The sequence below is a fragment of the Mesoplodon densirostris genome, chromosome 13, assembly GCF_025265405.1.
Source record: "Mesoplodon densirostris isolate mMesDen1 chromosome 13, mMesDen1 primary haplotype, whole genome shotgun sequence".
Lineage (NCBI taxonomy): Eukaryota > Metazoa > Chordata > Mammalia > Artiodactyla > Ziphiidae > Mesoplodon > Mesoplodon densirostris.
Genome location: NC_082673.1, coordinates 85,832,607 through 85,853,364, shown reverse-complemented (window position 1 = coordinate 85,853,364; position 20,758 = coordinate 85,832,607). Strand labels below are relative to the sequence as shown.

Sequence of the window (20,758 nt, the reverse complement as noted above, 5' to 3'; positions counted from 1 at the left end):
CGTGGGAGGCCTCAGCTGGTGTGTTGGACAAAGGCAGAGTAAATAGAGACATAAGAATCGGAAGAGAAGAAATAAAGTATCTCTGTAGACACAGGATTATGTTTTTGAAAATCTGAAAGAATAAGTGAAAATCTACTACACACAATAAGCAGCAGATTAAAACATCAATATACAATAATCAATGAGTTATCTATAGAGAGAACCTAAAGCAAAGGAACAGAGATTTTAAAAAAAAGAGATATTTTACAAATACGAGAAGAAAACATAAGTGAATTCATTTATAAATTGGGAGTGTGGAGAACTTTCCTAACTGTAACTCAAAATCCAGATTCAATTAGGGAAAAGACTGAAAAAAAATTGACCACATAAAAAAATTTTAAAACTACTATGTAAAAGAACTCAAGAAGTAGAGGGGCAAATGATAAAAAAATATTTTCAGTCATATCATAGAAAAAAGGGTGAATATCTTTACATTATAAAAGGCTTCTAGAAATACTGATGAAAAGGATCGACAACCCAGTGGACGAGAGATAAGAAAGGTTCATAGAAAAAGAAATGCAAATGACCTTGAATATCTGAAAGCACGATCAACCTCCCACATAATAAATGTGAGTAAAACTTGACAGAGATAGAATTTCTTACCTAGTAGACTGGCAAGAATCCAGAAGTTTTGACATCATCTCTGCTGGAGAGGCTGAAGGGAAATATGCACTCTCATGCATTGCTGGTGGGAATGCAAAACGATGTGACCTTTATGAAGGGGAATTTAGCAGTATCTACTAAAATTACATATGTGTTTCTTTTTCCATTAACTAGACGATCCCACCGTTAGAAAATTATCCCAAAGTGATGCTGACAAAAATGAGGAAAGGTGTCTGCACAAGGCTATTTATTGCAGCACTGTTATATATAATATGTAGATAGATTTTGTGTGTGTGTGTGTACATCAATAGATTGATGTAGAAATAATTCCAGATATATGTGTGTACGTGGTTAGTATACATACATGTATTTCTTAGCTTTTTGTGCTTAGAGGGCCTAGAAGCAGTGACACCCCGCTGGTAATGAGCACACCTAGAATCCAGATCTTGGTTTCTCAGGATTCTCCAACAAAAGGAACCAGGGTCCCTTTGAAAAGTGGTTGATTCCAGGGCTGAGGCAGAAATTATCTAAGTTGATCCTGGAGCATTTTGCAGTACTAGAAAGTAACAACGTGCTCCACAAAAATAAGATGGAGGCATGCCAAAAGGACACAGGAGACAACCCAAAGAGTTCCTAATGACCCAGAGCTAGAACAATTTGAGTAACAAAGTAAATCATGATGGTATTGGACTAAAACTGAAAGAATAGAATAAATATCTATGCATTCATACTGACATAAATAAATGATTGAATAAATGGTGGAGAAGGAACAGTTCTTCCCCACAGAAGAATTCTGATTAATAAATATAGAAAGAATGAGGGAAATAGAAAATCACCATGAGAACACCACAGTAATAATTGCAGCAGGCAAGATCCATTGATGAATGCTAGAATTAGTAGACAGAAGTTTAAGGAGAAATACAGTACTTATGTAGCCTCAAAATATCTCCCCCTAAATAATTATTAATTATAGAGGGAAAAGTAGTAACTTCACAGTGGAGACGCCTGGCAGACACCACCTTAACCACATGATCAAGGTCAGCATCCTCAGTAGTAAGATGTAGTGACTTCACATGCCCCCTGATATGATGTGATCAGAAGGGCAGTCACCTCGTGGTGCTCTTCAAAAAATCCTCAGCCTCCACCTAATCATGGGAGACCATCCGATATATCCAAACGATATGACGATGTGGATGGTCAGATGCCTGACCAGTTCTCTTCAGGAGTGTCTGAAGAACTGTCAGAGGTTGGAGGAGACTTTGGAGTTGTGGCCGCTCAATGCACTGTGGGGTCCTGGATTGGATCCTGGAACAGAAAAAGGAAAAGCCAGTGGAAAAGCCAGTGGAATCTGATATTGTACCAATGTTGATATCTTGGTTCGATCATTGTACCATGGTTACAGCAGATGTCAGCATTAGGGGAAGTGGTATGAAGGGCATGTGGGAAGTCTCTGTATTTTTTTTGGAACTCTTTTGTAAATCTAAAATTATTTCAAAATAAAAGTTATAAAAAGGGAGGAAAGCATAGGTAGAAAAGGCAGGGAGATAACAAGATGGAGAGGGTAGGAGAGAAGCTAAACTTGTCTTAGCAGACCCACTGTGCAGACTTGACTCTGAAACTCTGATATAAATATAAGAAATACATTTCTTACGTAATAAAAAAAAACAAAAGTACACTTAAAAAAGCAAACCCTAACCCTAAAAATTGAGAATAGAATGAAATAAAGTATCTGAACTATATATCAAAATGATGGCAGAACTACACAGAGAAGGACTATTTCAAGAGACTTTAAGATAGAAATTTGATTGTTCCTCCCTAGTGGGATATAACCTAAGGGCAAAAAGAACTGCAAAAAAAACATACTGTTTTCAGTTATTCCACTGTCAGTGGTAGGATTGATATTGTTACTCCAAGGCTGTTGTTAGTGTCTACAGACTGGAGTGAAGCACATCAAGTGTGTTTAAATCCATGAGTTTATAATGGCACTGGGAGAAAAATCCTTAGTCACCTTTGTAGGATATTAGGGAATCAACTCTATTTTGATAAATAAAACTCTGTTTTGGTAAATAAAGGCTCGGAATCAAACAGTTTTTCTACCTCATCTAAGTAAACTATATCTCAGAGTAACCGAATGTTTGTGGAGAGACGTTTCTTTTTATAGAAGTATTCCAGCTAACAAATGAAGATTTACAGTATTGCCATTTTGCAACCCTCCACTGATGTCATGTCTAAGCGATGACCATCAGTCTCCTGCCAACGCGGCAAAAACAGAGACACTCAGACATAGAGTGTCTCCTGATGGAAATACACTATGTTACCCATGGAGCCTTCCTGCCAAAAAGGGAACTGATACCTAATTAAGCTTCTGCGTCTGACTTCCAGTTTGCAGGAAATACAGTGGACAAGGGAACATATTCAATGTTTCCATGTTGGTGCAGTCAGCAAAAGCCAGACTGTTGGAAACTCTGAAGGCAAACGACCACTTTTCCCAACAAAACTATAAGCAGGGGAGAAAGAGTGGAGGGAGAGCCTATAAATGCAAGTCTTATGAGACTTTTATCAGTCAGTTCTAATATATGGATTTCAATAACTTACTTAAATATGATTTGTAGAACAAGTTGTGAAAAAAATGAGGTAATTGGGGAAATTAGAACACCATTTAGATATGTGAAGGTATTAAGGAACTACTGTTAAGTGTTTTGAGTGTGACGGTGGTGTTGTAGTTATGGTTGGAAGGAGTTTTACCTTTTACAGATACGTTCTAAACTATTGATAGATAAATTGACATGACATCCACATTTGCTTCAAAATCAAAGGACAGTTGTGTGGAGTGCATGGGGAGATAGGCAAAACAGGACTGGCCATGAGCTGATGATTTTTGAGGTTGGGTGATGTGTACGTGGAGGTTCACCTCTCTGTCTTGTGTATGTTTGACATTTTCTATAAGAAAATTTAAGGAGTATGTTAAAGCACTGTCTATAAAACGCTGGGGTTACTGTCTAGTCCCCAGTAGGCCTACAGTAAATGGCAGCTGCCATGGTTATTGGAGGTGGTGGTGTCACCAGCATCCACGTCACATCCTCATCTGTGGGAAACAGTCAGTCCTCTGGTGTTTCAAGTTCACACTTGCAAGGATTTGCTCTCTGTTACACATAGACATTGGAATGCCGGTTCCTGCTGTGGAGCACCATCTCTCCTGGCCAGTTGGTGCTTTCATTAGCGCAGTCATGGCGCTCTCCTCTGGAGGTCTCGCCTCCTTACAGATCCTGACGCCTTCAGCAGAACTGTGACTCCATAAAACTAGTTGACACCAAGCCACGCACTAGACTCCAGAAGTGCGACAGTAGAGCAGCTAAGAAGCTGGGCGGGGGGGGTCCCCGTGTGACGACAAGCCGCCTGTTAACAGCAGCTGTGCTGTCGCCAGCCTCCCAGGAATGCCCTGTAAAGCGCTGTCCTTCCCACAGATGGTTATTACAAAGAGTACCCCAAAGCGGGGAAGCCAGTCCATGCCCATCCCGTTCATCACAGGCTAAGCCATTCCTCGGATCCAATCAGTGTTGGCCACTATGTTGCTTAATGGTACTTAAAAGGAAATGTGCTTCTGTTTGTTCATTTATGCATTCATCAGACATGTATTGGGTGTCTACTAAATGTCAGGCTGGAAATGCCTAAATGAACTTGACCACTTGGCTGTAAAAGAATAATCACATTCTATCCTGAACCTGTGTGAGTAACTGATAAGTGCTTATAGAGCGTGATCACTTTGGCTCCTATAAATTGTATGTAAAATCTCCTTTTTGTTCTTTATTGGTGGCATTCATGTTTCCTGCCTTGCAGTTCCAGAAGGAGGTGATTATCAATATCTAGTTCTTGTGAAAATTCCATCCCACCTCTTCTCTCCTTAGGTATAAGATACCCGTGAATGTCTCTTTAGCTTCTCCTACTCTCATGGGTCCTGATTTTGCACAGATATATTTTCTCCCGTCAGTTGTATTTCTCATATCCTTCCTATAAAAATCAGAGCAGCATGAGTAGCTAAGATTTGCTGAGATCTTGCTCTGTGCCGGGACCCGTGCTCGAAGCTTGCTGAGTGTTATGTGATTACCGTCACCACTGCTGTGCCTTCCTCTCGGCCTCACGGCAGGAGGCCCGGGCACAGGGGAGATAAGGGCAGTGTTGGTGGCCATGGAAAGAGCAGAGGGACAGCATAAGAGCACACACGAGAACCTCTGAGCGTGTGTCATCCCTAGTTATGAACAGCATACTCCGTTCCCTACGGCAAGAATGTGTTGCAGGCAGCTTTCCACTGACGCTGGTTTTAAAAAGTCTCCGCACTTGTAAAGAGAAGTTTTGTCTTTGGGAAGTAGGTTTGTACTGGAGCACTGATTTCTCAGGGGCGCCTGCTTAATGAGCTGCTGCAAAAGCGTTGCTTATGTGCATTTGTTTTGTCTTAATCCATTATCCTGGGACTTCTGGGTAATCGGTGATCTTCTAGAAGGTCACATGGATGATACTGTGGTTTTTTTTAGCCAGCAACAGAAACTCCGGAGGAGCCCTCCACCCAGTACCTGCATATCACCGAAGCCGAAGAGGATGTCCAGGGCACACAGGCAGCGGTGGCTGCCCTCCAGGACCTGAGATACACCTCAGAGAGTGGTGAGAGCGTGCCCCCCGCCTCCCTCTGACACCTTAGAACTCGTCTTTGATAGACACGCTGAATGAATGACTTTACGGATGAATTATGTCCGCCAGTTGATCTCCTTCCACTGCATTCTGACCACTGGAGCGGTCCCATTATCAGGCTTGGAGGTAGAGCTCTCCTGCAGTGTTCTAGAACAGGGCCCCGGCCAAGGTGGTGCCACCTAACAGGGTTGCCGGATGTCCACACATATGATCACCGCTCAGAACAGGGAGAAGCAGGTCCTACTGTCCTCACTTCACAGATGCGGAAGATTGCCTCCTTGTAAACGGTGGGCTGAGGATCATCCACTGGTTGGGTGTTGGAGCTGGTCTTGGAATCGAGGTCTCCTGACTTCTTGTTGGGACTGTGCACTTCCCAGTTCTTCTGAAAAGCCCCAAGTCAGGATTTTTATGTCAAATGTCATCAGTTTCAAATGTTCGATCAATTTGAAAAAACAGACCACTGTGCCAGCCTAGTGGTAGCTGAGGCATTGTGCTTAGAAAACATTTTCTTGATGCTCTTTTCAAAACAGGAAAGGAGTATGAGTTAATATAATATACCACAGCCCTCTGTGTATTGGGGGGACAGACATCAAGCAAGTGGGATTAGAGGAGGCATTAAGTGAAGTCAGCTGGTGATAGGAGACAGGAAATTGCCATTTCATCCAGCTCTTACATCCCTAAACCCCAGGTTGTAAGAAGGGTGCGCAGAAAACCCCTTTGGGCCAGTCGCTTTGGGGAAGATTCATTGCCGGTGCTGTGCTTACCGGGGGATTCGGGAGACGGCTCTGCAGCCTGTGGGAGAAGCAGGCTCTGCAGATGGGGCGTCAAGGTGCCGGCTTTTGGTGCGGTTCCCAGAGCTGACGCCATGTCTCAGTGTGTTTCCTTCCTCATGTCCAGTGACTTCAGCGATTGCTCAAGCCCTGCCAGGACAGCCTGTCCGTCTTCATCCCCCACCAGCGCTCCCTCCCTCCCTCCTTCAGGCCCCCGGCATCTCCTCCTGGCTCTTAGGAAGCACTGCAGACTCTGCAGCTCGGCATTTGGGCCACCTGCTCTGGGCCCTGGCCTCCCTGCTCGCATCTCTGGCCACCTTGGAGCTGTGCCCTCCTGGGCCAGACTCTGCTGTTCTCGGCGTGAGCTGTGTTTCTCACCCACTCCTGTGCCCTCTGGGGCCTGGTCTGTTCCCCTCCCCACACAGCACTTTTTCTGGCGAACACGTCTTCGTCTTCAGTATTCAGATGGTGTGTCATCTCCCGGGAGCCCACCTGGCTTTCCCACAGAGCTTCCTAGTCGCCCCCCTGATATGGAACTGACTAGGGGCTGTATGATTTGCTTACGGTCCATCTCAGTCACCTGTGAGCCCTGGAAGGGGTTGCGGGGAGGCAGCGTTAGATCTTTGTCTGGATCCCAGCTGTCCCCGGCCTTTCTGGCACCAGGGACCATTTTTGTGGAAGACAGTTTTTCCAAGGACGGGGGGAGGGGATGCTTTCGGGATGATTCAAGCGCATTACATTTATCATGCACTTTATTTCGATTACTGTTACATCAACTCCACCTCAGATCATCAGGCATTAGATCCCGGGGGTTGGGGACCCCTGTTGTATCCCACTGGGAACCATGTTCCTGGCTGACAGTTCAGGCTTGATAAGTGGTCATTGAGGGAGTAAATGGATGAGGAATTAAACTCTTATTTCAGTACATTTTTTAAGGTCAGTGTTTTGTTTAGTGTTTAGATGTTTAGAGTGGTTGGCTGCAAGGCAGAGTTGAAACCCGCCCCCCTGCCGAAGGAGAGTGTGTGTGTAGGAGAGAATAGGTGTGTGTAGGGGATGCTAGGCTGGTGCATGGTGAACAGGTGCTAATGTCATTGCCTCAGTTGTATGCCACGTCCTACCCTCTGTGTAGAACACGTTGAATTCCCTTCCCTCATCACTTACTGATTCGCATTGGAACGTGGCTCGCAGAAAGTCGTCCAGGAGTATATAGACATTGGTGGAGACTTCATAATATTACGCTAGCCTGGAGATCAGGTAGTAATTTCCCTCTTAGTGAAGTAATGGTCAGGGTCAGAGTGCTGTGTTCCGGAGACTCACAGATGGCCAAGCAGATGGTGAGAGCTGAGTGAAAGGGTACACTCAGTAGCTGCCCTGATGATACGGATTACAGTCTTTTGAGATGATTAAAAGAGAATCCTCAGCTTACGTTAATTTAGAATTCTACAGCCCACTGGTTTGATAACTGAGCACCCTTGGGTGCCCTGCCCGTCTCCTGCGTCATTTATCTGGCACACGCTCACTGCCCACCTCCCATGCCTGTGCTCAAGGAGAGCCAGCTCTGTGGTTTGACGTCATAGCTGGTGCTTCTCAGGAGTTTCTGTTTTGAGAGGCAGTCCCGTATCAACAAGTCTGGATTCAGAACATCTGGGCTTGAGCCCTGGCTTTGTGGCGTAACTGACCCAAGGGCCTAAGACAATCCTCTTCCATTTTTTCGCAGTGAGGTGACTGATCTATAAAGTGGGGATAATAGTGGCACAATGTCATCTCTTCGCAGGTTGTTTGGAGTTCCGAGAGGTTCTTATGGAGAGTGCACTGTCGGCTGTGAAGTACCATGCACATTATTTCTGTGGTCAAAATGAGCACTTATGAGAACGCGTGCATCCCTGGAGAAGGCGCCGCGCAAGAATGGCCTCTGCTAAGGGCTGCTTTTGCGTTCAGTGACCTTCACTGCCCACGGCCTCACCAGTCCCCTGTTTGCTTCTTCCTGGCTAGGTGACCGACTTGACCCCACGGCTGTAAACATCCTCCAGCAAATCATCGAGCTGGGCACCGAGACCCACGACGCCACTGCCCTTGCCTCGGTGGTCGCCATGGCGCCCGGGACGGTGACTGTCGTGAAGCAGGTAGGACCTTGCCCTCCCCGTTAAATACTGTTTCCTTGCGCTGACACACACCCTCTCTCCCCACCGCCCCCTTAGGTTTTCAGGGCTTTAACCTGTCTAAGGTGGAATTTGGAATGAAATCGGTCTAGTCTCATGCGGTTTCTTCTTACTATCATGGGATTGTATCTGCGGTAGTGCCATATGTGAGGCTGTGTTGTAGGGGAAAGGTGTAGCATATTTCAAAAAGTTCTGGAAACTTGATTCATTTCCTTTCAATGAAAGGCATCCCAGAGTGAAACGAGCGTGATATGGATGCATTTGGACGCATCTGTGGTCAAAAGCAGCCTCGGTCCCTAAGGCCGGAGTCTGTGGAGCAGGGCCACTGGGGGGACAGCCAGGGAGGCCAGGAGGGACTGGCCTCAAGTATTAAACATCACCAGACGGAATCAGTGCAGGATGACTGAACTAAACTGATAGGAAGAAGATGGCCAGTGTCTGAATAAAGGTTACTGTAGTTAATTGTCACACTGTCACTCTCCTTCTAACCTCAGTGGAGACTTTACCGTCTGTTAGGATGCGGCATGTGTGATAATCAGATCGTCCTTTGTATCTGTCTCTACCTCTCTCTCTACTCTCTCCTGCTTCACTGTACACAAGATTTGAGCTGGCTTACACAAATACTTAAAAAAGCAAAAACGACAGGAAGCACATCAGAACCAGGGCAGACCCAGGCTGTGTGGTTTAGCCTCAAAGGTCACGTGCACGGAGAAGGTTGAATCGCAGAGCACAGAGTTCTACATGGTTATCCGTCTTCAGTGATTCCCTCAGGAAGCGTATAGTTAAGTGCCTGCAGCGTTCTCGTTGCTGGGGCTCCAGGAGAGAACCGATGTTTGCCATCGAAGTGGTTGCTCTCCTGAGAAAAAGATAAGTAAGACAGAAAGGATGTCAAGTGGTGAACGGGAGCAGTGGAGAAAAGTAAAACGAGAAAGGGGGAGGGGCGTGGGCCGAGGAGCCGGGGTGTCGGGGGCTGTTTAATAAGGGACTGCCGGGGCAGCTGTCTGACATCTGCTCACAGACCTGGGAGAGGTGGGCGTTACTAGAATGATCCAAGTTCTGCTGTGCACTTGGTTCCGAATCTGAAAACAAAAAGCAAGAAGGAAGCGTGAAGCAGTTAACCGCGGAAGAGGTAAGTTTTTCTCGGCAAGTAACAAATAATCTCTTCATTCGGCGCTCGCATCCCTGAGTGACATGTCCCCCGCGGCCTGCCTTTGATGACTCGGTGGACTTCCCAGGGCTGTCTCCATGACCGTCCCCCCAGGTGTGCCCAGGCCACAGCACAAAGCATGAAATTCAGGCTGAACAGTTCCCGGGGGAATTAGTACATGCTGGGTCACCTCTGGATTTCTGCATCCAGAGGCAAGACTTGGTGCCTCTAGATGAACGTTTGGGCTGCATGGTCTGGAAACCCTCCTCCATTAGGATGCTTTCTGTCAATGAGACCCTGGACAGATGTCAGACAGGACAGTAGGAGTTTTTATGTTTCAGGCTGCAGGGGCCTGGTGTTCTGCATTGTTTGGGAACAGACTCATACACCTCTAGGCCAGACACTCTTGCAGCTTTTCTTTGTATTTATTAGACTGCGATCTTCAGATTGTCTTGTACATCTCTTCTGAAGCTCCTCGTTTGCATCACGGCGTGGGGAGTCCTGAGCTAGACCCGGCACTTCAGGAAGGGTATAGGAGAACTTTGGATGTTTCGTACACGCCAAATCCCTTAGAGAATTGCAGGGAGGCGCCGCTGATTGTGACTTGCCTCTTCCTTCTAGGAAGTGGATTGATTTGCTGTTACTTAGAGACGTGATTTATTGCATGTCGCAGGTGATGCGGTGATACACGAGGTTGCGGGGGAAGAGTACAGCTTAGATGTGCTCTGAGGCGTTAGAGTGACAGCATGACAAGGGATAAGGCAGGTGAACCTCTGGCGCAGCCAGTGTCAACAGGTATAAAGTGTTTGCAGTGGCAGAAAGCAGTGGCACCCTTCAGTCTTGTGGTTTATTGGAAACACAGGGCTGAGAGGCGTGTCACTATTTAACACAGACTTGAGTAACTGCCTTTGGAAATGTTCCCGAGGACGTGTGTCCTAGCCGTTCTCCTGTCCACCTGGTTGGCACCTGGTGCACCGAGGCTGTTGGTAAATGATGGATGGGAGATTGGATGAACGGACTGATGGGCGGGAGACGTCAGACGCCCACTCGGATGGCAAAGGGGTTGCATTGTGTCAGGCTCTCCTGGGTGAAGGAATGCCCTCTGGATTCAGTTGTCTTATTTCAGTTTAAATGTAGCTGTTTTTATTAGAGAAATGAATCCGTTTCAACTTTTTTTCTTTTAATTAAACTGTGGTTTAGGATTTTTCAGTAGAGAAATTATATCTGTTTATCGAGTGTCCTTAAGCCACTCAAATGTGGACCCTGGTGCACCTGCTGGGGAGCAGTAATGTTCTCCCTTCACCCTGTGGGGAGCCCTTGATGTTGGGGACTTCGTCTTTCTCCAGCTCAAGGTCTCACACATCGTAGTTGCTCAGTAAATGTTTATTAAGTAGGATGGAGTATGCTGTGGGCTTTATGTTTTGATTCTCCAGTTATATCCTGTAGAAGAAATAGCAAGAACACATTGTCATAAAGTATGTACTATATATTGTAGAAAAAAATGATTTTAAATTACTATTGGATAGCATATTTTGAGATCTTTTAAAAGTTTCCTATTTTCTATCTATCTATCTATCTATCTATCTATTTATCTATATCTCTTCCAAAGGGCCAAAAATAAATTCTGGGTTGTATGTGAATTCATTCTGGATGTTTAAAAATTTCAAGATTTCTTTCCCATATTAGAAATTAGTTATATGCTCTGTTTATAATTTTTTCATGATATATTAATGTAAATTGAAAAGAATCTCACATATCAAAGTTTATCAGTGGTAACTGAAAGTTATTTATTAATCTCCAGTCTTTTTTTTTTTTTTTTTTTTTTTTTTTTTTTTTTTTAAAACACCTGTTTTCAATCTTCTGGATGTACACCTAGGAGTGGAATTGCTGGGTTATATGGTAATTCAATGTTTAACTTACCGAGGAACCATCAAACTGTTTTCCATAGTGGCTACACCGGTTTATGATCCTACTGTCAGTGTATAGGGTCCCAGTTTCCTCTGAGTCTGCACCAACACTTTCTTATGGCCTTCCTAGTGGGTGTGAAGTGGTTTTGATTTACATTTGAATTTGAAATTCATTTGCATTTGAGATGATGTTGAACATCTTTTCATGTACTTTTTGGTCATTTGTGTATCTTTGGAGAAATGTCTGTTCAGGTCCTTTGCCCATTTTAAAATTATTTTTTGTCGTTGTTGAGGTTTTTTTTAATATAAGTTTATTTATTTATTTTTGGCTGCATTGGGTCTTTGTTGCTGCACGCGGGCTTTCTCTAGTTGTGGCGAGCGGGGGCTACTCTTCCTTGCGGTGCACGGGCTTCTCATTGTGGTGGCTTCTCTTGTTGCGGAGCATAGGCTCTAGGTGCGTGGGCTTCAGTAGTTGTGGCACGAGGGCTCAGTAGTTGTGGCTTGCCGGCTCTAGAGTGCAGGCTCAGTAGTTGTGGCACACGGGCTTAGTTGCTCTGCCGCATGTGGGATCTTCCCGGACCAGGGCTCAAACCCGTGTCTCCTGCATTGGCAGGCAGATTCTTAACTACTGCGCCACGAGGGAGGCCCTGTTGTTTAGTTTTAAGAGTTCTTTACATATTCTGGGTCCAAGACCATTACTAGATACATGATTTGCAAATATTTTCTCCCATTCTGTAGGTTCTCTTTTCTTCACTCTTTTTTTTTTATTTTACAAATTTAATCAGTTATACATATACATATGTTCCCATATCCCCTCCCTTTTGCGTCTCCCTCACACCCTCCCTATCCCACCCCTCCAGGTGGTCACAAAGAACCAAGCTGATCTCCCTGTGCTATGCGGCTGCTTCCCACTAGCTATCTACCTTACGTTTGGTAGTGTATATATGTCCATGCCGCTCTTTCACTTTGTCACAGCTTACCCTTCTCCCTCCCCATATCCTCGAGTCCATGCTCTAGTAGGTCTGTGTCTTTATTCCTGTCTTACCCCTATGTTCTTCATGACATTTTTTTTTTCTTAAATTCCATATATATGTGTCAGCATACAGTATTTGTCTTTCTCTTTCTGACTTACTTCACTCTGTATGACAGACTCTAGGTCCATCCACCTCATTACAAATAGCTCAGTTTCGTTTCTTTTTATGGCTGAGTAATATTCCATTGTATATATGTGCCACATCTTCTTTACCCATTCATCCGATGATGGACACTTAGGTTGTTTCCATCTCCGGGCTATTGTAAATAGGGCTGCTATGAACATTTTGGTACATGTCTCTTTTTGAATTATGGTTTTCTCAGGGTATATGCCCAGTAGTGGGATTGCTGGGTCATATGGTAGTTCTATTTGTAGTTTTTTAAGGAACCTCCATACCGTTCTCCATAGTGGCTGTACCAATTCACATTCCCACCAGCAGTGCAAGAGTGTTCCCTTTTTTCCACACCCTCTCCAGCATTTATTGTTTCTAGATTTTTTGATGATGGCCATTCTGACTGGTGTGAGATGATATCTCATTGTAGTTTTGATTTGCATTTCTCTAATGAGTAAAGATGTTGAGCATCCTTTCATGTGTTTGTTGGCAGTCTGTATATCTTCTGTGGAGAAATGTCTATTTAGGTCTTCTGCCCATTTTTGGATTGGGTTGTTTGTTTTTTTGCTATTGAGCTGCATGAGCTGCTTATAAATTTTGGAGATTAATCCTTTGTCAGTTGCTTCATTTGCAAATATTTTCTCCCATTCTGAGGGTTGTCTTTTCGTCTTGTTTATGGTTTCCCTTGTTGTGCAAAAGCTTTGAAGTTTCATTAGGTCCCATGTGTTTATTTTTGTCTTTATTTCCATTTCTCTAGGAGGTGGGTCAAAAAAGATCTTGCTGTGATTTATGTCATAGAGTGTTCTGCCTATGTTTTCCTCTAGGAGTTTGATAGTGTCTGGCCTTACATTTAGGTCTTTAATCCATTTTGAGCTTATTTTTGTGTATGGTGTTAGGGAGTGATCTAATCTCAAACTTTTACATGTCCCTGTCCAGTTTTCCCAGCACCACTTATTGAAGAGACTGTCCTTTCTCCACTGTACATTCCTGCCTCCTTTATCAAAGATAAGGTGACCATATGTCCGTGGGTTTATCTCTGGGCTTTCTATCCTGTTCCATTGATCTATCTTTCTGTTTTTGTGCCAGTACCATACTGTCTTGATTACTGTAGCTTTGTAGTATAGTCTGAAGTCAGGGAGCCTGATTCCTCCAGCTCCATTTTTCGTTCTCAAGATTGCTTTGGCTATTCGGGGTCTTTTGTGTTTCCATACAAATTGTGAAATTTTTTGTTCTAGTTCTGTGAAAAATGCCATTGGTAGTTTGATAGGGATTGCATTGAATCTGTAGATTGCTTTGGGTAGTAGAGTCATTTTCACAATGTTGATTCTTCCAATCCAAGAACATGGTACATCTCTCCATCTATTTGTATCATCTTTAATTTCTTTCATCAGTGTCTTATAATTTTCTGCATACAGGTCTTTTGTCTCCTTAGGTAGGTTTATTCCTAGATATTTTATTCTTTTTGTTGCAATGGTAAATGGGAGTGTTTCCTTGATTTCACTTTCAGTTTTTTCATCATTAGTATATAGGAATGCCAGAGATTTCTGTGCATTAATTTTGTATCCTGCTACTTTACCAAATTCATTGATTAGCTCTAGTAGTTTTCTGGTAGCATCTTTAGGATTCTCTATGTATAGTATCATGTCATCTGCAAACAGTGACAGCTTTACATCTTCTTTTCCCATTTGGATTCCTTTTATTTCCTTTTCTTCTCTGATTGCTGTGGCTAAAACTTCCAAAACTATGTTGAATAAGAGTGGTGAGAGTGGGCAACCTTGTCTTGTTCCTGATCTTAGTGGAAATGGTTTCAGTTTTTCACCATTGAGGACGATGCTGGCTGTGGGTTTGTCATATATGGCCTTTATTATGTTGAGGAAAGTTCCCTCTATGCCTACTTTCTGCAGGGTTTTTATCATAAATGGGTGTTGAATTTTGTCAAAAGCTTTCTCTGCATCTATTGAGATGATCATATGGTTTTTCTCCTTCAGTTTGTTAATATGGTGTATCACGTTGATTGATTTGCGTATATTGAAGAATCCTTGCATTCCTGGAATAAACCCCACTTGATCATGGTGTATGATCCTTTTAATGTGCTGTTGGATTCTGTTTGCTAGTATTTTGTTGAGGATTTTTGCATCTATGTTCATCAGTGATATTGGCCTGTAGTTTTCTTTCTTTGTGACATCCTTGTCTGGTTTTGGTATCAAGGTGATGGTGGCCTCGTAGAATGAGTTTGGGAGTGTTCCTCCCTCTGCTATATTTTGGAAGAGTTTCAGAAGGATAGGTGTTAGCTCTTCTCTAAATGCTTGATAGAATTCCCCTGTGAAGCCATCTGGTCCTGGGCTTTTGTTTGTTGGAAGATTTTTTTATCACAGTTTCAATTTCAGTGCTTGTGATTGGTCTGTTCATATTTTCTATTTCTTCCTGATTCAGTCTTGGCAGGTTGTGCATTTCTAAGAATTTGTCCATTTCTTCCAGGTTGTCCATTTTATTGGCATAGAGTTGCTTATAGTAATCTCTCATGACCTTTTGTATTTCTGCAGTGTCAGTTGTTACTTCTCCTTTTTCATTTCTAATTCTATTGATTTGAGTCTTCTCCCTTTTTTTCTTGATGAGTCTGGCTAATGGTTTATCAATTTTGTTTATCTTCTCAAAGAACCAGCTTTTAGTTTTATTGATCTTTGCTATCGTTTCCTTCATTTCTTTTTCATTTATTTCTGATCTGATTTTTATGATTTCTTTCCTTCTGCTAACTTTGGGATGTTTTTGTTCTTCTTTCTCTAATTGCTTTAGGTGCAAGGTTAGGTTGTTTATTCGAGATGTTTCCTGTTTCTTAAGGTGGGATTGTATTGCCATAAACTTCCCTCTTAGAACTGCTTTTGCTGCATCCCATAGGTTTTGGGTCGTTGTGTCTCCATTGTCATTTGTTTCTAGGTATTTTTTAATTTCCTCTTTGATTTCTTCAGTGATCACTCCGTTATTAAGTAGTGTATTGTTTAGCCTCCATGTGTTTGTATGTTTTACAGCTCTTTTCCTGTAATTGATACCTAGTCTCATAGCATTGTGGTCGGAAAAGATACTTGATACAATTTCAATTTTCTTAAATTTACCAAGGCTTGATTTGTGACCCAAGATATGATCTATCCTGGAGAATGTTCCATGAGCACTTGAGAAAAATGTGTATTCTGTTGTTTTTGGATGGAATGTCCTATAAATATTAATTAAGTCCATCTTGTTTAATGTATCATTTAAAGCTTGTGTTTCCTTATTTATTTTCATTTTGGATGACCTGTCCATTGGTGAAAGTGGGGTGTTAAAGTCCCCTACTATGATTGTGTTACTGTCGATTTCTCCTTTTATGGCTGTTAATATTTCCCTTATGTATTGGGGTGCTCCTATGTTTGGTGCATAAATATTTACAATTGTTATATCTTCTTCTTGGATCGATCCCTTGATCATTATGTAGTGTCCTTCTTTGTCTCTTCTAGTAGTCTTTATTTTAAAGTCTATTTTGTCTGATATGAGAATTGCTACTCCAGCTTTCTTTTGGTTTCCATTTGCATGGAATATCTTTTTCCATCCCCTTACTTTCAGTCTGTATGTGTCTCTAGGTCTGAAGTGGGTCTCTTGTAGACAGCATATATATGGGTCTTGTTTTTGTATCCATTCAGCCAGTCTGTGTCTTTTGGTGGGAGCATTTAGTCCATTTACATTTAAGGTAATTATTGATATGTATGTTCCTATTCCCATTTTCTTAATTGTTTTGGGTTCGTTATTGTAGTTCTTTTCCTTCTGTTGTGTTTCTTGCCTAGAGAAGTTCTTTTAGCATTTGTTGTAAAGCTGGTTTGGTGGTGCTGAACTCTCTCAGCTTTTGCTTGTCTGTAAACGTTTTAATTTCTCCATCAAATCTGAATGAGATCCTTGCTGGGTAGAGTAATCTTGGTTGCAGGTTTTTCTCCTTCATCACTTTAAGTATGTCCTGCCACTCCCTTCTGGCTTGTAGAGTTTCTGCTGAGAGATCAGCTGTTATCCTGATGGGGATTCCCTTGTGTGTTATTTGTTGTTTTTGCCTTGCTGCTTTTAATATGATTTCTTTGTGTTTAATTTTTGACAGTTTGATTAATATGTGTCTTGGTGTATTTCTCCTTGGATTTATTCTGTATGGGACTCTCTGTGCCTCCTGGACTTGATTAACTATTTCCTTTCCCATATTAGGGAAGTTTTCAACTATAATCTCTTCAAATATTTTCTCAGTCCCTTTCTTTTTCTCTTCTTCTTCTGGAACCCCTATAATTCGAATGTTGGTGCGTTTAATGTTGTCCCAGAGGTCTCTGAGACTGTCCTCTGTTCTTTTCATTCTTTTTTCTTTATTTTGCTGTGCAGCAGTTATTTCCACTATTTTATCTTCCACCTCACTTATCCGTTCTTCTGCCTCAGTTATTCTGCTATTGATCCCATCTAGAGTAGTTTTTATTTCATTTATTGTGTTTTTAATCGATGCTTGATTCATCTTTAGTTCTTCTAGGTCCTTGTTAACTGTTTCTTGCATTTTGTCTATTCTATTTCCAAGATTTTGGATCATCTTTACCATCATTATTCTGAATTCTTTTTCAGGTAGACTGCCTATTACCTCTTCATTTGTTAGGTCTGGTGGGTGTTTATCTTGCTCCTTCTCCTGCTGTGTGTTTTTCTGTCTTCTCATTTTGCTTATGTTACTGTGTTTGGGGTCTCCTTTTTGCAGGCTGCAGGTTCGTAGTTCCCGTTGTTTTTGGTGTCTGTCCCCAGTGGCTAAGGTTGGTTTAGTGGGTTGTGTAGGCTTCTTGGTGGAGGGGGCTACTGCCTGTGTTCTGGTGGATGAGGCTGGATCTTGTCTTTCTGGTGGGCAGGTCCACGTCTGGTGGTGTGTTTTGGGGTGTCTGCGGACTTTTTATGATTTTAGGCCACCTCTCTGCTAATGGGTGGCGTTGTGTTCCTGTCTTGCTAGTTGTTTGGCATAGGGTGTCCAGCACTGTAGCTTGCTGGTCGTTGAGTGAAGCTGGGTGCTGGTGTTGAGATGGAGATCTCTGGAAGATTTTCGCTGTTTGATATTATGTGGAGCTGGGAGGTCTCTTGTGGACCAGTGTCCTGAAGTTGGCTCTCCCACCTCAGAGGCACAGCACTGACTCCTGGCTCCTCAATTTGGGATGATTTGTTGTCTATTCATGTATTCCACAGATGCAGGGTACATGAAGTTGATTGTGGAGCTTTAATCCGCTGCTTCTGAGGCTGCTGGGAGAGGTTTCCCTTTCTCTTCTTTGTTCTCACAGCTCCTGGGTCTCAGCTTTGGATTTGGCCCCGCCTCTGCGTGTAGGTCGCCGGAGGGCGTCTGTTCTTCGCTCAGACAGGACAGGGTTAAAGGAGCAGCCTCTTCGGGGGCTCTGGCTCACTCAGGCCGGGCGGGAGGGAGGGGCACGGAGTGCGGGGCGAGCCTGCAGCGGCAGAGGTCGGCGTGACGTTGCACCAGCCCGAGGCGCGCCGTGCGCTCTCTCAGGGAAGCCGCCCCTGGATCCCGGGACCCCGGCAGTGGCAGGCTGCACAGGCTCCCAGAAGGGCGGTGTGTACAGTGACCTGCGCTCGCACACAGGCTTCTTGGCGGCGGCAGCAGCAGCCCCAGCGTCCCACGCCTGTCTCTGGGCTCCGCGCTTTCAGCCGCGACTCGCGCCCGTCTCTGGAGCTCCTTTACGCGGCGCTCTTAATCCCCTCTCCTCGCGCACCAGGAAACCAAGAGGGAAGAAAAAGTCTCCTGCCTCTTCGGCAGCTCCAGAGTTTTCCCGGACTCCCTCCCGGCTAGCTGTGGCACATTAGCCCCCTTCAGGCTGAGTTCTCGCCGCCAGCCCCAGTCCTCTCGCTGCGCTCTGACCGAAGCCCGAGCCTCAGCTCCAGCGCCGCCCGCCCCGGCGGGGGAGCAGACAAGCCTCTCGGGCTGGTGAGTGCCGCTCGGCACCGCTCCTCTGTGCGGGAATCTCTCCGCTTTGCCCTACCCAGGTATGTGGGGAGTTTCTTGCCTTTTGGGAGGTCTGGGGTCTTCTGCCAGCGTTCAGTAGGTGTTCTGTAGGAGTTGTTCCACGTGTAGCTGTATTTCTGGTGTATCTGTGGGGAGGAAGGTGATCTCCGCGTCTTACTCTTCCGCCATCTTACCCGGAAGTGCTGGGATGTCTTTTTCTTGTTCCTGCAGAGGCTCTGTTGGACTCCTACTGGAAACAGACCTCCCGCTGACTTTAGCGAAGGCATGGAGGCTACAGGAGAGCCACCCATTCTTTTCCCTCTGCTTACCTCTCTCGCTCAGAACCTCATTTGTCTTCAGATCACTTGCCTGTGAGTGTGGCAGTGACACATAATTGTGACATATAATCGCTGATTTTTCTTCTTTTCCTCATAACGAAACCCCAGCATCTTCAGTTTTCTCGTTTATTTATTCCACTTTCCCATTATGGTGGCTTTGCCATCGTTGTGGTTCATCTAAGGATTCTTTCCCAGAAGATTAAGGATACATATATAATGTTAAAAGAACTGATAGTAACTGCAGCTTCTGTCCTCTGGACGTAACTGCTAGTGTTTTCTATCCGTCCTCAGCATGTGATGGGAATGGCACGCCCACTTCACACTCACTGGCTCCGTGGTGTAATTACAGTCATGATGGATTCATGCCTTTGGAAGGCCCATGCAGGGGAGCCACAAATCTTTTGTAGGTGATCAAATCTGATGCATACTGCAGGGCTGAGGGTATAGGCGTCCCCCGTGCTTCCTGACCCTCAGATGATCTAATTCTGGATTCTCTGTTAGTGGTAGAGATGCCTGCAATCCAGATAGACATCTTTTACCTTTTAATTCCCAGTCCTTTTGATCGCTATATAAATATGGAAGTCTCACTGACTCCTTTCTCTGTTTTTCCCTCTTATCCTACCCTTTCCTGTGAGAACCCGTTTTCAACTGCGTATTTTGATTAGTGAGGTTTGGCTCCTGCCTAAAGAACTTTGCTGTGCAATTTATTTGATCCTGGGGCCCTGCCAGCCTTAATTGTATCAAACTTGTAATTACACACACGGGTAGCCTCGTCAAATATTTGCATACTTCACATTCCTTATAGAGCGTTTGTCCTGCAGTTGCTGAGTGGTGACCTTCAGCATATAGATCGAGACAGTTTACTCAGGGCCTTGGCGATGGGTTACTCTCCCCTGTCACTTAATGCCAGCTCTTGTCCTTTGTGAGCCTTCTTTAATTCTCCCTTAGCCATTTGAGTCTTTTCTTTTTCTTTGTCTTAAATAAAACTTCCTTCAGAGACTTCTGTTTCTGATGTGATTTCTGACGGCTGATACTCAAAACTACTTCCTTTCATAACTCTTTTATGACTTGCTGAGCGCCTTTATTCCCTAGCAGTGACTGCAAATTCCATTTCTTTGTGAAATTTTAAAAGTGAAAGTACGTTCCATGATATATCTGTGGCCATATGGGAAATTGTCTGAAAAAATAGAGAATAAAGGCTTTTTCCCTATCCCATTCTGACACTCTTTCATGTAGAACATCTTTAGCTGACCTGAAGATCTCAGTTATTGAACTTTACTTCTCTTTCCCTTTTTCTATGACCCAATTTTCCCATTACGCCCCAAGAAGCTGCAGCTCGGTTGGTGCAATTTGCAGAATCCCACTTTACTTGAGTTTTAATACTGCTGTGCTTGTTACCCTTTGCTCGGGTGCCCATTTCCTGGTCCACGTCCTTGGCCAGGGCAGGTGGGTTCTATTTGCTCCCTCCCCTCTCTGCAGCTTCCCCTTGCTGGCTGACATCGCTCAGTCTGCTTGAGGTTGGGGGCAAAGGCAGGGCTGTGATGGCCCTGGTAGGAGAAGCCAGAACTGTAGTCACCATCCGAAGGGCTCTGGTCCAGCCTTCCTTGGGTGCGGCCCAGGGCAGTGCTGCTGCAGGCTGGCTCTTGAGCTTCTCTCCCCCTGGGGCAGTAGCCTCCATGCTAGCCAGAGGCATTCCCCTAAGCAGGACTCTCAGTGTCCTGCGGTGTGGACTCCACACCTCTTCCCCCCGCCCCCTCCATCCAGTTTCCCCATCTAGTAAATGCACGCGCTCCACTCCAGCTGCTGGGGGTCCGTCTTCCCTCCTCGGCCTCTCTCAGCCCCACATCTGATCCATCAGCAAGTGTTCTCCCCGCTGTGGGCGCTCCATTCACTACGCACCTTAAATCACCCCTCTGGCCCCAGGCTGCCGCCTCCAGCAAGCCCTGACTACGGAAAACGTGGTCCCCAGGCGGGCAGCATCAGC

The 20,758-nt window shown here is 44.4% G+C and overlaps 1 protein-coding gene across 4 annotated transcripts in view; it reads left to right on the top strand.

Moving 5' to 3' along the window:
- Positions 1–20,758, top strand: part of ZFAT (zinc finger and AT-hook domain containing) — a 254,220-nt gene that overhangs the window by 220,914 nt on the left and 12,548 nt on the right. For all 4 annotated transcript variants that reach the window (XM_060116135.1, XM_060116136.1, XM_060116134.1 and 1 more), the window contains 2 exons: positions 5,172–5,298; positions 8,088–8,218. In XM_060116135.1, the coding sequence (XP_059972118.1) occupies positions 5,172–5,298; positions 8,088–8,218 (258 nt within the window). The remainder of the gene's footprint in view (positions 1–5,171; positions 5,299–8,087; positions 8,219–20,758) is intronic.